This window comes from Lithobates pipiens, unplaced genomic scaffold (genome assembly GCF_037356315.1).
Source record: "Lithobates pipiens isolate NorthernLeopardFrog02 unplaced genomic scaffold, aLitPip1_a1.2 Scaffold_22, whole genome shotgun sequence".
In the NCBI taxonomy this organism is placed as follows: Eukaryota; Metazoa; Chordata; class Amphibia; order Anura; family Ranidae; genus Lithobates; species Lithobates pipiens.
Window position 1 is genome coordinate 142,476,587 of NW_027507784.1, and position 12,483 is coordinate 142,489,069.

The window sequence follows — 12,483 nt, forward strand, 5'->3', positions numbered from 1 at the left end:
GGCTACCCATGCCATTTTTCTGAATGATTTTCAACCATATTACAGGAACCAGATATAACATTAAAACCGCAAGCAGTTTTAAATGGTGTTATTTCCGTTTAATGTCATTTTGTGCAGGGACTGTTCTAAACACGGGAAACACGTGGCACTTCACAGGCATACTATAGACACCCCCCAGGCACCATATTTAAAGGAATATTTCACTTTTTTTTTTTCACTTTAATCGTCATTAAAATCAGTGCTCCCGCCAAAACGGTAGTCTTTAAAACTTTTTTTTGCAGTGACCCATGTCCCCTGAGGCAGGAGGCAGATCGCCAAACCCTTTTTAGCACACTATCTTGCATATTAGCTGTTAAAATTAGCACTTTCCAATTCGAACGTTCGAGTCCCATAGACTTCAATGGGGTTCTAACGTTCATGCCGAACGCGGGGGTCGTTCGCAAGTTCTGGTGCGAACCGAACCGGGGGGTGTTCGGCTCATCCCTGTTTGTGGTATAAAACAAATAAATAAGAAAAGCCTGGACAGTATGGAAACTCCCAAAATTACCCCTTTACCCAAAGGTAACCTCATGTTTGCCACATTTTTGGAAATTAAGAAATCTGTTGCTATAAGTTAGTTAAGATGAGTTTGGCCTTCAAAAGTTCCCGAGAACATTTATTGAATTAATTAATTCAATAGATCCTCCCTTCCCCTTCCTCTGTTGTCAAAAAAGGGACCGCTTCAGGATGGTAAATTGTACTCTTCTGTTTACATCTGTGATCAGTCATCACAGCAATCACATGGCACAAAACCGTGGCTCTGTGTTATTAGCCACTGTACTCTACTATAGGTGCTCCCACCCACCCTAGTAAATCCAGTCTTTCAGACTTTCAGTGAGAAGCTTTCAGAAGAAAAATGCTATTTCTGAGCCTACAATACCAGCCAGCAGAATACAACAGCTTTAAAACATTTGTTACGATTTATCAAATATCCATAAATACTTTTGCAAATCTTTGGTGAAATAAGGAGCTGTTGACATTCATTAGATAGATGCCTGATTATGTTTAGTAATTTTATTGATAAATTCCCTTCTGCGTGTGCAACATATCAATTTTGAAAGTCTTTGAGGGTTTAAGTTTTTAAGAAAACAAATTTTCACAAGTATCTCTCTAAATCTCTAAACATATTGGTATCTGTACAAAGCTTGATTAAGAACGTGGAGTCGTGATCTACTGTCCAGTCTTTAAGAAGCTTGATGTTCATTTCTCTGATTAGATGGATTTAATTAATCTGTACTTTAGCTCTGAGCAATATTAAGCTAAAAATGATGGAATGGAAAGAAAGAAATCTCACAGTAATATAAGGTTGTTTTGCTGCATGCAGAACAAAGAGAGGGCCTGGGTTTATTCTGCATAATAGTGTATTGTCTCCAGCCTATTCAGAAATTATGTTTTGTGTTTTTTTCCCAATAAGATATTCTTAGCCTTGGCTAACTTTGAGAAGAATGACTATGGGGAGGAGCTGTCAGTCATTTATAAATGGAATCTAAAGAAAAGGAAGTTCTTTCCATATCAGAGTATACAAACTTACAGTGCCCGTGACTGGGAAGCCTTCCACATAGATGGAGAGACTTTTCTGGCTGTTGCCAATCACAGAGAAGGTACTGTATTCACCTTTTCCACAAAAGAAATACCAATTGTTATCATTACAAACTTAATGCATACATACCCAAAGCCATTTTTCTTTTGTTTGGATAGAGTGTTAAAATGTTAGAAACTGTATCATGTTTTCATTGTTCCCTGCTGTGAAGATTTTCCTCTTTATTTCTCTTTTATGATCTCACATGGGCTATCCAATCAGGTCCATCTGTCAGTTTTTCAAGTGGACCTAATCAGGCCCTACAGTTTCGTCTATGGAGTGTCTGCTGACTGACACCCGCCACCGCCTGATCTGATCCTGTCCGCCAAAAACGGACGATGGTCCTATTCCCCATCCATCCGGCGGATTGGATGGCAATGGATGGAAACAGACAGGCGGTCCATTTCCATCCAATTGCCCCATAGAGGAGAGTGGGACTGTTTCCGTGTCCACTCTGCATAGCGAAGCAGACACCGACCCATCAAACGCTTGCTCAGCGAGGCAAGCGGAAAGATCCCCCGCTGAGCAGACGGATTCCCTTTAGTGGAGGCGCCCGTGTGAAAGGGGCCTAAGTAACTATTGACAATGGGACAAAAAAGGATGGAAAATCCTAAATTTTTCAGTTGTCATGGAAGCATGGAAGCAGGAGGTGAGAAGGAATCTTCTGATACGAGCAACTATTTTGGTGATCCCTCCTTTTCTCTCACTTCCTGTTGGGTCTCTGGGAGAAGAAGTTACATATTAAGTTACATAGTCAGGAAGTGAAAAAGCTTTTACAAAGCATGGCCCAATTGCTTCAACAGGGAAAAAAAATCCTTCTAAATCCCATAAACCAACTGGATATTCCCTGTATCAAAAATGTATCATGCTACATTAATGGGCAGTAATATTTTGTGCATTTAGGTTCACATCCAGCTTTTTTTAAAACAATCAACTGACTGGGCGAGAACTAGTTCCTGAGGCAGTCTATTTCATGGCTCTTACATTGATGCACTCTTTCCATTCACACCTCTTTTCCTTTAGAAGAAAAGAGTGCCCCTTTGCACTTTTCAATGACCTTAGCTTTGCACCAAGTTCATCATTTATGTTTTAATACTTGATGATTATATGCCCCCTTAAATGCCTCAAGGGGGATCTCCCTGGCTTTAACTGTTCTCTACTCTATCAAAACAACTAAAAGAAAATGTTTGGCTTGTTCAGATTTTGGTGAATGCTGGAGAGTTAACCTGCACCTAAAAACCAGTCTAACACATTCATTCCCTAATTCCCCTTTGGTGCTCAATATCCAGAAGTAAAAGTAAGATCCCCAAATACCTAAAAATAATTGTGGGTCCCTTTAGGACCAGTAATGATTCAGTAGGGCTTCTAGCTATTGGCTCTGACTTAGAGACTTGTGTATCAAATTACTGAAAACTAAACAAATGTAGAAGACTGCTGCACTATAGCAATAAGAGGATTAAAGACTAAAGCCCTTAGAAGATATGCTGCACTCTCTGTATTCATAAAACATTTTTTAGTGAGGTTTATTGTACATTTCATGGGTCTTTAAAAATTTTAAAGTCCAGTGAACTGTCCTTCAGACAGTTGGAGGGCCAGACAGTGGCCAGTGGGTGTAAAAAATTCCCTAGTGTTTTGTATTATCTTTCAAATGATCTAACCCTTGATTACGTTTAAGGGTGCATTTATCCTTTCATATCTGTATAATACCATTTGTATCCTAAGAATTTTGTTAAACTTTTGAATAAAAATCTATTGCAAAGTAAAAAATGCCCCAGTGTTGGTAGTCAGTGGTAGTGAAAAATGCTACAGCAGAGGTAGTTCGTTGGGATACAAAATGCTCCATCAGTGGAAAAAGGGGGGTAATAAATGGACTAGTGGTCAGTGGGAGGTGCAATAGTTTCTCACCATTGGTGTGAGTGATAGTAATAGTGTACAAATGGTATAAGTAAGAGGAACCAATTATTGGTATCAGTGGTACAAATAACTTCCCATCATTACTGTCAGATGGAATAGGCAAGCTCAATGGTTGAAGTTAAGAATTCACTTACCATTCCATATACTCCCCATCCCATATTGTTCCTCTACTAGTCAGAACTATGCAGTCCTCATCAAGCAGGATATCACTCTACAGTACAGTGTCTGCTAAGGTATATTGAAGGGTGCTGTATCATTCTGAGGTTTAGCACCCCTTCTACCCTACATACTGCTTTTCTGGATGAGAAGCCATGCAGTGGGCCATAGTTAATATATTTACATTAAGGTCAAGCATCTAATACAGTAGAATATTGTGGCCCAGTTATTAAATTTTTTTATTTGAGAAGCCTTACAGATTAATTCACATTACTAAAATGTTTTAGGTCAAAAGAAATTCACCTAATTCGGACCTGTCTATGTATGTTGTATGCAAACAGAAAGGTCACCATCTACCAGAGCCCTTTCGAATAGGGAATAAGGAAACACATTCAAGTGTTATAGGCACCCTCATTTTTGAAAAAGTATTTGTTTATTGCTGTTGTGTATATATTTAGATTTGTGTTTTAAGAACCATACCAAATCACTGTTGCATTATAGTTTTGATTATACATTTAATTTAAAATTGATTAAATTTTTACTACAGGTAATAACCACAACATCAACAGTGTTATTTACAAGTGGAACTCAAGCAATGGGTTATTTGAGATCAACCAAACCATTCCTACCTCAGGTGCCTACGACTGGGAATTCTTTAGTATTGGACCATATTCTTTTCTGGTTGTAGCAAACACGTTTAATGGAACGTCAACCAATGTCCAGTCCCACATCTACATTTGGCTGGGAAGTGCATTCCGGTCCTTTCAGTCTATAATGGTAAGTGAAGCACTTCATTAAAACACCCATTATCACAATCCATCTACTTTGCATTTTCAGCATTCTTTGTATATTAAATCCATGCATGTAATATGCTTTCTAAATTATTTTGTATCTATGTTGCATTCATAGCTAATAAAGTTCCATCTATTACACTGGCACACTTTCTCATACTGTATGTATATGTGAATAGTGGAAATATAATTGAAACATACTTAAATAAAAAACACTATTTTATTACGGATTTCAAAAACCAGTGCAGTTGTTGAACCATATAGAGTTTTCAAATAAGTAAGAACTAAGTAATGACTTTTTATGAATGTTGTTAAATTTTTGTGCAGCAAAGGTACCCATAGACATGAGATCACAGCTGACAAACTTATTTTACTGGCCAACTGCTTTTGAAGAAAGATTCATCCACCAGCATGTTCCAATTGGTACATTCTGTTGGATGCAAGTTGGCACCTAAAGAATCTACTTGAACCTCTTTTTTCCCTTTCACTTCTCTTTGCATGAACATAAACATGAATGCTCTGCCAAAGTTGTTTAGACAAGAAGACAACATGTTTATGGAATGGCTGTTTGGAAGGCAATTCAGGACACGGCAAGATCAAGCCAAGCCTGCACATATGAACATTATCATAGGTCCATAGCGGCCCTAATAACATATCACATTTCCTAGTGACTAAACAGGTTGGATGGTCAGAGGGGGGAAGTGAGATTCTTGACCTTACCCCACTAATCCTCCAACTTTTGTTCCAGCTGCCAGCATCCCATCTCCATTAGTTTTTGAAAGCCTAAAGTGATTGTAAAGGATCAAAATATATATTTTAAAAATAACAAACATGTTATCCTTACCTGCTCAGTACTGTACTGTTGTTTTGCACAGAGCAGCCCTGATCCTTCCATTCAGGCACTCCTGCCCCTCCCCCCTGCACCAAGTGCCCACCATAGTAAGCGTGCTATGAAGGCACTCATGTGGGCTCGCTACCCAGCTGGCACTGTGTGTCCATAGACACACAAAATGAAAATCGTCCCCACCCCTTGCTCCCTCTTCATTGGCTGTGATTGACAGCAGTGGGCTCAGGTAAGTATAGAGGTAACTGGGGTATCGCGGCTCCGGCCAGTCACAGTGCCAGAGCCGCGATACCCGGAAGTCACTCCGGGATAGATGGCGGCGTTGGAGGAGGACAACGAGGGTCGCTTTGGGGGTTTCCATCTCAGGTAAGTTATTCATAATGAGCTAGTATGCTATGCATACTAGCTCATTATGCCTTTGCCTTGCAGGGTCTATTTTTTATTTTTATTTTAGTTTGGCTTTACTTCCTCTTTAAGGTAAAAACCTTCTGTATGCAGTCCCCCCTCCAGCCCAGTTACCTCTATACTTACCTGAGCCCACTGCTGTCAATCACAGCCAGTGAAGAGGGAGCAGGGGGCGGGGCCAATTTTCACTTTGTGTGTCTATGGACACACAAAGGAGCCGCCACGGGAGCCACCACTAACGGCATGATCGCCGTTAGCAGCGGCATGCTCAGTGTAGGTTTTGGAGATATTTATTTTTTTTCTCAATCAAAGGTTTTTATTTAATAAAAATGCAATAAACAATGAAAACACAAGATAAACCAGTGGTATGCATACACATGGCATAGAACGTGGCATGTAAATGAAATTATTACAGCAAGTACAGTGGAAGGTTGTAATACAATCCTTAAGGGATAGGAGTCAGGAGAGGGTGGTGTTAGATGGGAGGAAGGGGGGTAGTGGGGAAAAAAAAAAGAAAAAAAAAAGGGGGGGGGGACAGGAAGGGGATATAAGAAGGGGTAATATGATAGAAATAAGTGATAGTATTTGCATCAACAATGGTATACCAGGCGTCGGGGTAGAGAGCTGAGTTGGACTCGAAGGAGTCCGTGTTCATGTTGTTTACCTCATATCTAAACTAGATCTATACAGGACAGAGAATCTCAAAAGATAGTTACATAATGCGGTACTTCATTTTTTATAACTGAAAAGACAGATATTCCCTCGAGAGCGTAAATAGCAGCCAGGGTTGCCAAGTTTCATGAAAATAGTTACAGTTTTCCTTTTTCATGGCCACCACTTCTTCCATTTTATACATATAGTGGACCCTGTCCAGCCAATCCCTGACCCCTGGAACATGCTTGGATTTCCAATGAAGTGGAATTAAACTCTTAGCTGCTGTCAGTAAATGCCTTGATAATGACTTCTTATATTTGCCTATAGAAAGTGAGTTCATGTGTAGCAAACAAGCAGCCGCGTCAAATTTGATCTTGGCATTCGTGATATGTTTAATCCAGTAAATAATTTTGTTCCAGTAGTCTTGGATCAGGGGACATCCCCACCACACGTGCACAAATGTGCCTACTTCTTTTTCACAACGCCAACATATATCAGAGGATGTGTGTAACCATTTATTAGTTTTGACCGGTGTTATATACCACTGCGTGAGTATTTTGTAAGATATTTCTTGATATCTTGAGCTAAGAGAGCACTTGTGTGTTAAAATACACGCTTTTTCCCATTGGGCATCGTTAATCTGGATGCCTAGATCCATTTCCCATTTTTCTTTATGTTTGTTGTTACTATTTGGTGGTGGGGAGGCTAGCCACTTGTACGCTATGGACGTGGTTCCAAAAATTTGGGTGCCCTTGTAGCAAATGTCTTCGAGCTGGGTCAGCCTTTGAAAAAATGACAGCTTGTGTTTATTGTTGAGTAAAAAGTTTTGTATCTGTAGATAGAACCATGGGTTCGGGGCAGCGTTGCCTAGTTCCGATTTTAGGGTGTTCAGTGATTTGACCCTAGTTCCCTGTATACAGTGCATAGCCAAGAAGCTGGAATTCGGGCCAGGGGTTGGTAGTATCCTCTGATTGAGACCTGGTAAGAAGTCAGGATTGTTTGCCAGCGGGGTCAGTGGGCCTGGTATGGTGGCAAGCCTGTGTCGGGAGGCAATTTTATGCCATATATGTAAGGTATTGGCCACCAGTGGGTGTGTGATTCGTTTGGTGTTTTTGGAGTGTGCGGACCAGGGGTAATATAATAACTGTGGTTCGCCGTGTTGATATTCTAAGTGAACCCAGTCTTTTGTTTTGGCATGGCAGTGCCAGTCAATCAGTCTGGCAATATTTGTGGCGTAGTAATATTTTTTGAAGTCGGGTAGACCCAATCCTCCTTTGTGTTTGGGCCATGATAGAAGGTGGAAGTTTATTCTGGGATTCCTATTAGCCCATAGGAATTTTCTTTGCATTGCTAATAATTTGGAGAAAAAGGAGTTAGGTACTGGGATGGGCAATGCGCTAAAAAAATACAGCAGTCTCGGGAGTATCGTCATTTTTAATATAGCGGCTCTACCAAACCAGGAGAATCCTTTTGAAGTCCAGTTCTGGAGATCTTTATGTATTGATCTCAACAGAGGGATGAAGTTGGCTGAAAAGAGGGATTCTATGTTGGGCGTTAATTTTATTCCTAAATATTTAAGCGTATCCTGTTCCCATTTGAATTTGTAATTTCCTATAATTGTGCTGAGCTTTTCAGTAGGGAGGTTTAGATTAAGTGCTTCGGACTTGGTTTGATTCACTTTAAAATTAGATATATGTCCAAAGATGGAGAAGGTTTTCATAAGGTTGGGCAGTGATAGGTGTGGTTGGGTAATAAAAAATAGTAAGTCATCCGCATAGGCGGCCAATTTGTAATCTCTTTTGTGTAGGGTGAAGCCTTTGATGTCGGGGGACAGGTTTATAGTTCTTATGAGCGGTTCTAGCGTCAAGATGAAAAGGAGCGGTGACAGGGGGCACCCCTGTCTAGTACCGTTGCGGTTTTGAATCGGATCTGAAAATGTGGTGTTTACTTTTATTTTGGCCTGTGGATTTCGGTAAAGGGCTTTTATCCAGTTTAGCATGTTACCTTCAAGACCTATATGGGTACATGTGGCGAACATATAGTCCCAAGAGACCCTATCGAAGGCCTTCTCGGCATCCGTAGAAACCAGAAGGCCCTCCAGTTTGGAATTGCGTGCATAGTGAATCAGGTTCAGAGACTTAATAATGTTATCCCTGGCCTCCCTGCCGTGCATGAAGCCGACTTGCTCTGGTCCTATGATTTTCGGGAGTAGGGGTTTCAGTCTGTTGGCCAGGATTTTCGCTAGTAATTTGATGGCAATGTTCAATAGGGATATAGGCCGAAAGTTCGCACAGTCTGTGTGGTCTTTATCTGGTTTGGGTATAATCGCTATGTGTGCCGATAAAAGGGTGTTAGAGTCGTGTTCGTTTTTAGCTAGATGATTAAAAGCTTTAAGTAGGGGTTTGGCTAGAAGTTGTGTAAAGGTTTTGTAATATTGTGTCATGAAGCCGTCTGGGCCTGGGCTTTTGCCTGTTTTTAATTGTTTGATCGCGTCCATTATTTCGGTGGTGGTGATTGGTTCATTCAAAACATCTTTGTCTGAGGTTTGTAGTGAGGGTAATTTGCTATCTGAAAGAAAGTGTGCGATAACATCTGCTCTTGGTTGCGATGTGTGTATCGGTTTGTGCTGAGGGGGTAAGTTATAAAGTTTTGTGTAGAAATCATGGAAGAGCATTGCTATTTTTTCTGGGTTGTGCTCTAAGGTGCCTCCTTTGTTCCTTATCGCATGTATGTGATTCTGTGTCTTTGCATCCCTTAGGGCTCTAGCTAATTGTTTCCCACTCTTATCACCAAACTCGTAAAATATACCTTTACGGAAGAAAAGAGATTTCTGGGATTGGAAATGTAGTATTTGTAACAGGGATTGCCTGTGTTGAGTTAGATCTTCCGCAGCTTTAGTCAAAAGGGATTGTTTATGTAGTGTCTCTAGCCTGGCAATTTTAAGGGACAAGTCCGCTATTTCTTTGTTTCTTTCTTTTTTCTTGCGCGCTCCCCATTTTATAAGATCTCCCCTTATCACGCTCTTATGGGCTTCCCAATTGATAAGAGGGTTGGTGTCAGAGTCTTTGTTGTTTGTGAAGTAATTGGTAATGGATTTGTGTATGTCTTCCGTTATTGTCTTGTCAGTGAGAAGTGCAGCATTAAGTCTCCAGTTGAAGGGTGTCTTTTTGGGCCGGTCAAGTTTTAAGGTGATTGCCGTGGGGGCATGGTCTGAGACAGTAATGATTCCTATATCAGCTGTGGTCAAGTTAATCAGGTCTCTTTGGGAAATAAAAATCAGGTCAATCCTTGAGTATCTTTGGTGTGGCGGTGAGAAATATGTGAAATCTTTCCCGGTGGGATGTATAAACCTCCATGAGTCGACTAATGCTAGGGACTGTAATAGGATTTTGATTCTCTTCAATATTTTATAGGATATGTGAGAGTACCCTGTCGAAGTATCTTGTAGCCGTGATAATGGGATATTGAAATCGCCTCCTAATACAATGCATCCGGTGGCGAACCATTTAAGTTCAGTTATTATCTTGTTGCAGAAAGTAATATGTGCCTTGTTCGGAAAATAGACATTCGCAAAGGTGATTGGGTTGCCTTCCCATGTGCCCTTGAGAAAGAGGTAACGGCCTTCCGGGTCCGCAAGTCGATCAGTTATTTGAAAGGGGGAATTTTTATTTACTAGAATAGACACCCCTTTGGTCTTGGCTAATGGATTTGTGGCATGGTATGCATATGAGAAGGTGTTGTCAGTAAGTCTGGGTATGTTTTGGCCTTTAAAATGAGTTTCCTGTAAAAAAAACTATAGCAGGGTTCGATTTTTTTAGCTCTCTAAGTACCTTGGTTCGTTTTTCTGGGGTATTGAGTCCGCTTATGTTGTGCGATATTAATACAGGGGATTTTCCCAATGAGGAGTATGCCATTGTAGTTATAGCCTGGGGGGGGGGGGGGGATGAGTGAGGTGAGAGAATATATAAAAAAAATTATAAAAAACAAAAAAACAAAAGGGGGAGGGGTTGCCGAGAGGGGTGGGTATCTGTGGTATGAAAATTTATCGGGGGGGAAAGGTAGCTGAAAAGGTAGCGATCGGGTTTACCCGGGGATGGTGGGGTGGGGTTAGATTGGAGGGTGTGGGGTAACCCTTCACGAGTCTTTGCTCAGAGGCACTGTCTAGTGGTCCTGAGCCAATTACACGGTGTGGGTAGGTGCACACCGAAAACGACTCTGGGGGGTTGGTGGGAGGTGCGCCCGTGAGTGTATATAGAGAGATTAGATTTATAAATGTGTCTCCGGGGGTTGGTCTGCCAGGGGGACCTATACGAAGGCTTGGGCAAAAATTGATATAAATCTGTAGCCTTGTTGTGTTTTTCCATCGATACGTCTGGGGTTAGCAATTGGGGCAGTCGGGGGTACTAGTTGCAGCTAACGAGTTGCAATTCTGAAAACTTATAGAATAAGACCTTTGGATATGGTGTGTTCTGTAATAGTATGGTCACACAGCCCAGAAATACCTAACTAGTTTGAAAAAGGGAAAACCAAGCTGAACTCCTTGTTAACATGGTAAACACTCACATTTCTTGCCTGTGGGGTATCCACCTTCAAATTCTATTGTATTGTGTAAGACCTGAATAGAAGCATAGGTTATTTTAAGATAAGGAGCTATCTAGAAAAGAACAAGGAAGCAACAAATGTGATAAGGCATCATGTACATAAACCGTAACATCTTAACTTTAGTCACAAAAATACTATCTGCAGGTACAGTTTTTAGCAGGTCAAAGGAACATGAAGCATGTATCACACATCTCGGCTTATCTGATCATCACCTCGGCAGTACTGCGACATTGTAGCGTAGGTAACTTTAGGGTTGGGGACCCTCATGTCCATGCTACTGCAAAGAAAGGGCAGCGCGTAGGTCAAAGGTCCAAATGCAAATGTTACCTTAGCTATTGCTTACCAATAGATCACAGCCCTAGGAGCTATAAGCTTGTCCCACTCTGGAAGCGAGAGAGATCATGTAAAGTAACCGTCGGCAACTGATAGCTGTGCAGTGAAAAGCGTCTGCTGGGTAGACTACCATCAGTTACCGCAAGTTTCGGTCCGTTGGTGTGATGATCTAGTTTGTGGGGTTAGTTTCCAAAGTAAGGAACTGTGTGTGAGGGTTCTTCACAGCAAAGTACTAATACAGAGGTTACCTACGTGCAGGCCAGTTTAAATTCAAAAAGATCAACTTTACCAGTGTAATTTTCTCTCCATCATCGCATGGGGAGAGTAGCTAAGGGGCTGGTAAGAAAAACAAGGGAAAAGAAGGAGAAAAACAATTGTCAACGGTACTTGAGCGTTCGTCCCAACTGTAGTTACAGACTGGTGTAGGTTAGCGATTCCATTTCTGCAACTAGGCAATGTATGTTACCTCAGCTTCAGCCTGTAGCAGTTTAGTTATAGGTGAGTCATTACATACAACCACACATGGGGGCTCTCAGTAGAGGAGATGAGCGGGCATACCAAACTGTATTAACCAGGTTAACGTAACCAACTTTGACGCCCAAATCTCCCTTTAGTGGCGTGAAGCCTAAGGTATGAGCCGTTGTGTATGTAGACAACCCATGTTCAGGACTTCAGTTAACACGGGTGGTTCAGTCTATGGCTAACCTGGTGACTGTGTGGTCTGAATTAAACAGGGTTGTTTTCATTTGCAGCAAGGCGTCCATCCAAGGTTAAAGGGGATTTGCTGCAATCTTTGCGCAGTAATCACATTCTAGGGCCCTTAGCGGAGGGTGAGGAGTAGCTACGCCTGGAGGAACTTCCTCTGTTTCTCCCGAGGTGATAGGGAGATTTTGCTGGGGAAGGGTCTGATGGGGGAATCACATTATTGATGAGGGGCGGCAGTCTGTACTCGGAGTACCAGTCAGGTAGATCCATTGGGGCGATATGTAGGTTTTTAAAGAATTTAGGTAGTTCTTCCGGAACTCTAAGTAAGTGTTGTTTGCCATTAAAGGTGGCTTGGAGAGCAAAGGGGAATTTCCACCTGTAAGCAATCCTTTTTTCCTGGAGAACTGCCAGTAACGGTCTCAGAGCTCTTCTATTTCTCAGAGTAATTGGTGATAAGTCCT

At 41.4% G+C, this 12,483-nt stretch overlaps 1 protein-coding gene across 1 annotated transcript in view; it reads left to right on the forward strand.

Annotated features, from left to right (window-relative positions):
- TSPEAR (thrombospondin type laminin G domain and EAR repeats) overlaps positions 1-12,483 on the forward strand; it is a 223,161-nt gene that overhangs the window by 133,842 nt on the left and 76,836 nt on the right. Inside the window, exons 8-9 of the mRNA XM_077448415.1 lie at positions 1,454-1,640; positions 4,236-4,465. Of these exons, the coding sequence (XP_077304541.1) occupies positions 1,454-1,640; positions 4,236-4,465 (417 nt within the window). The remainder of the gene's footprint in view (positions 1-1,453; positions 1,641-4,235; positions 4,466-12,483) is intronic.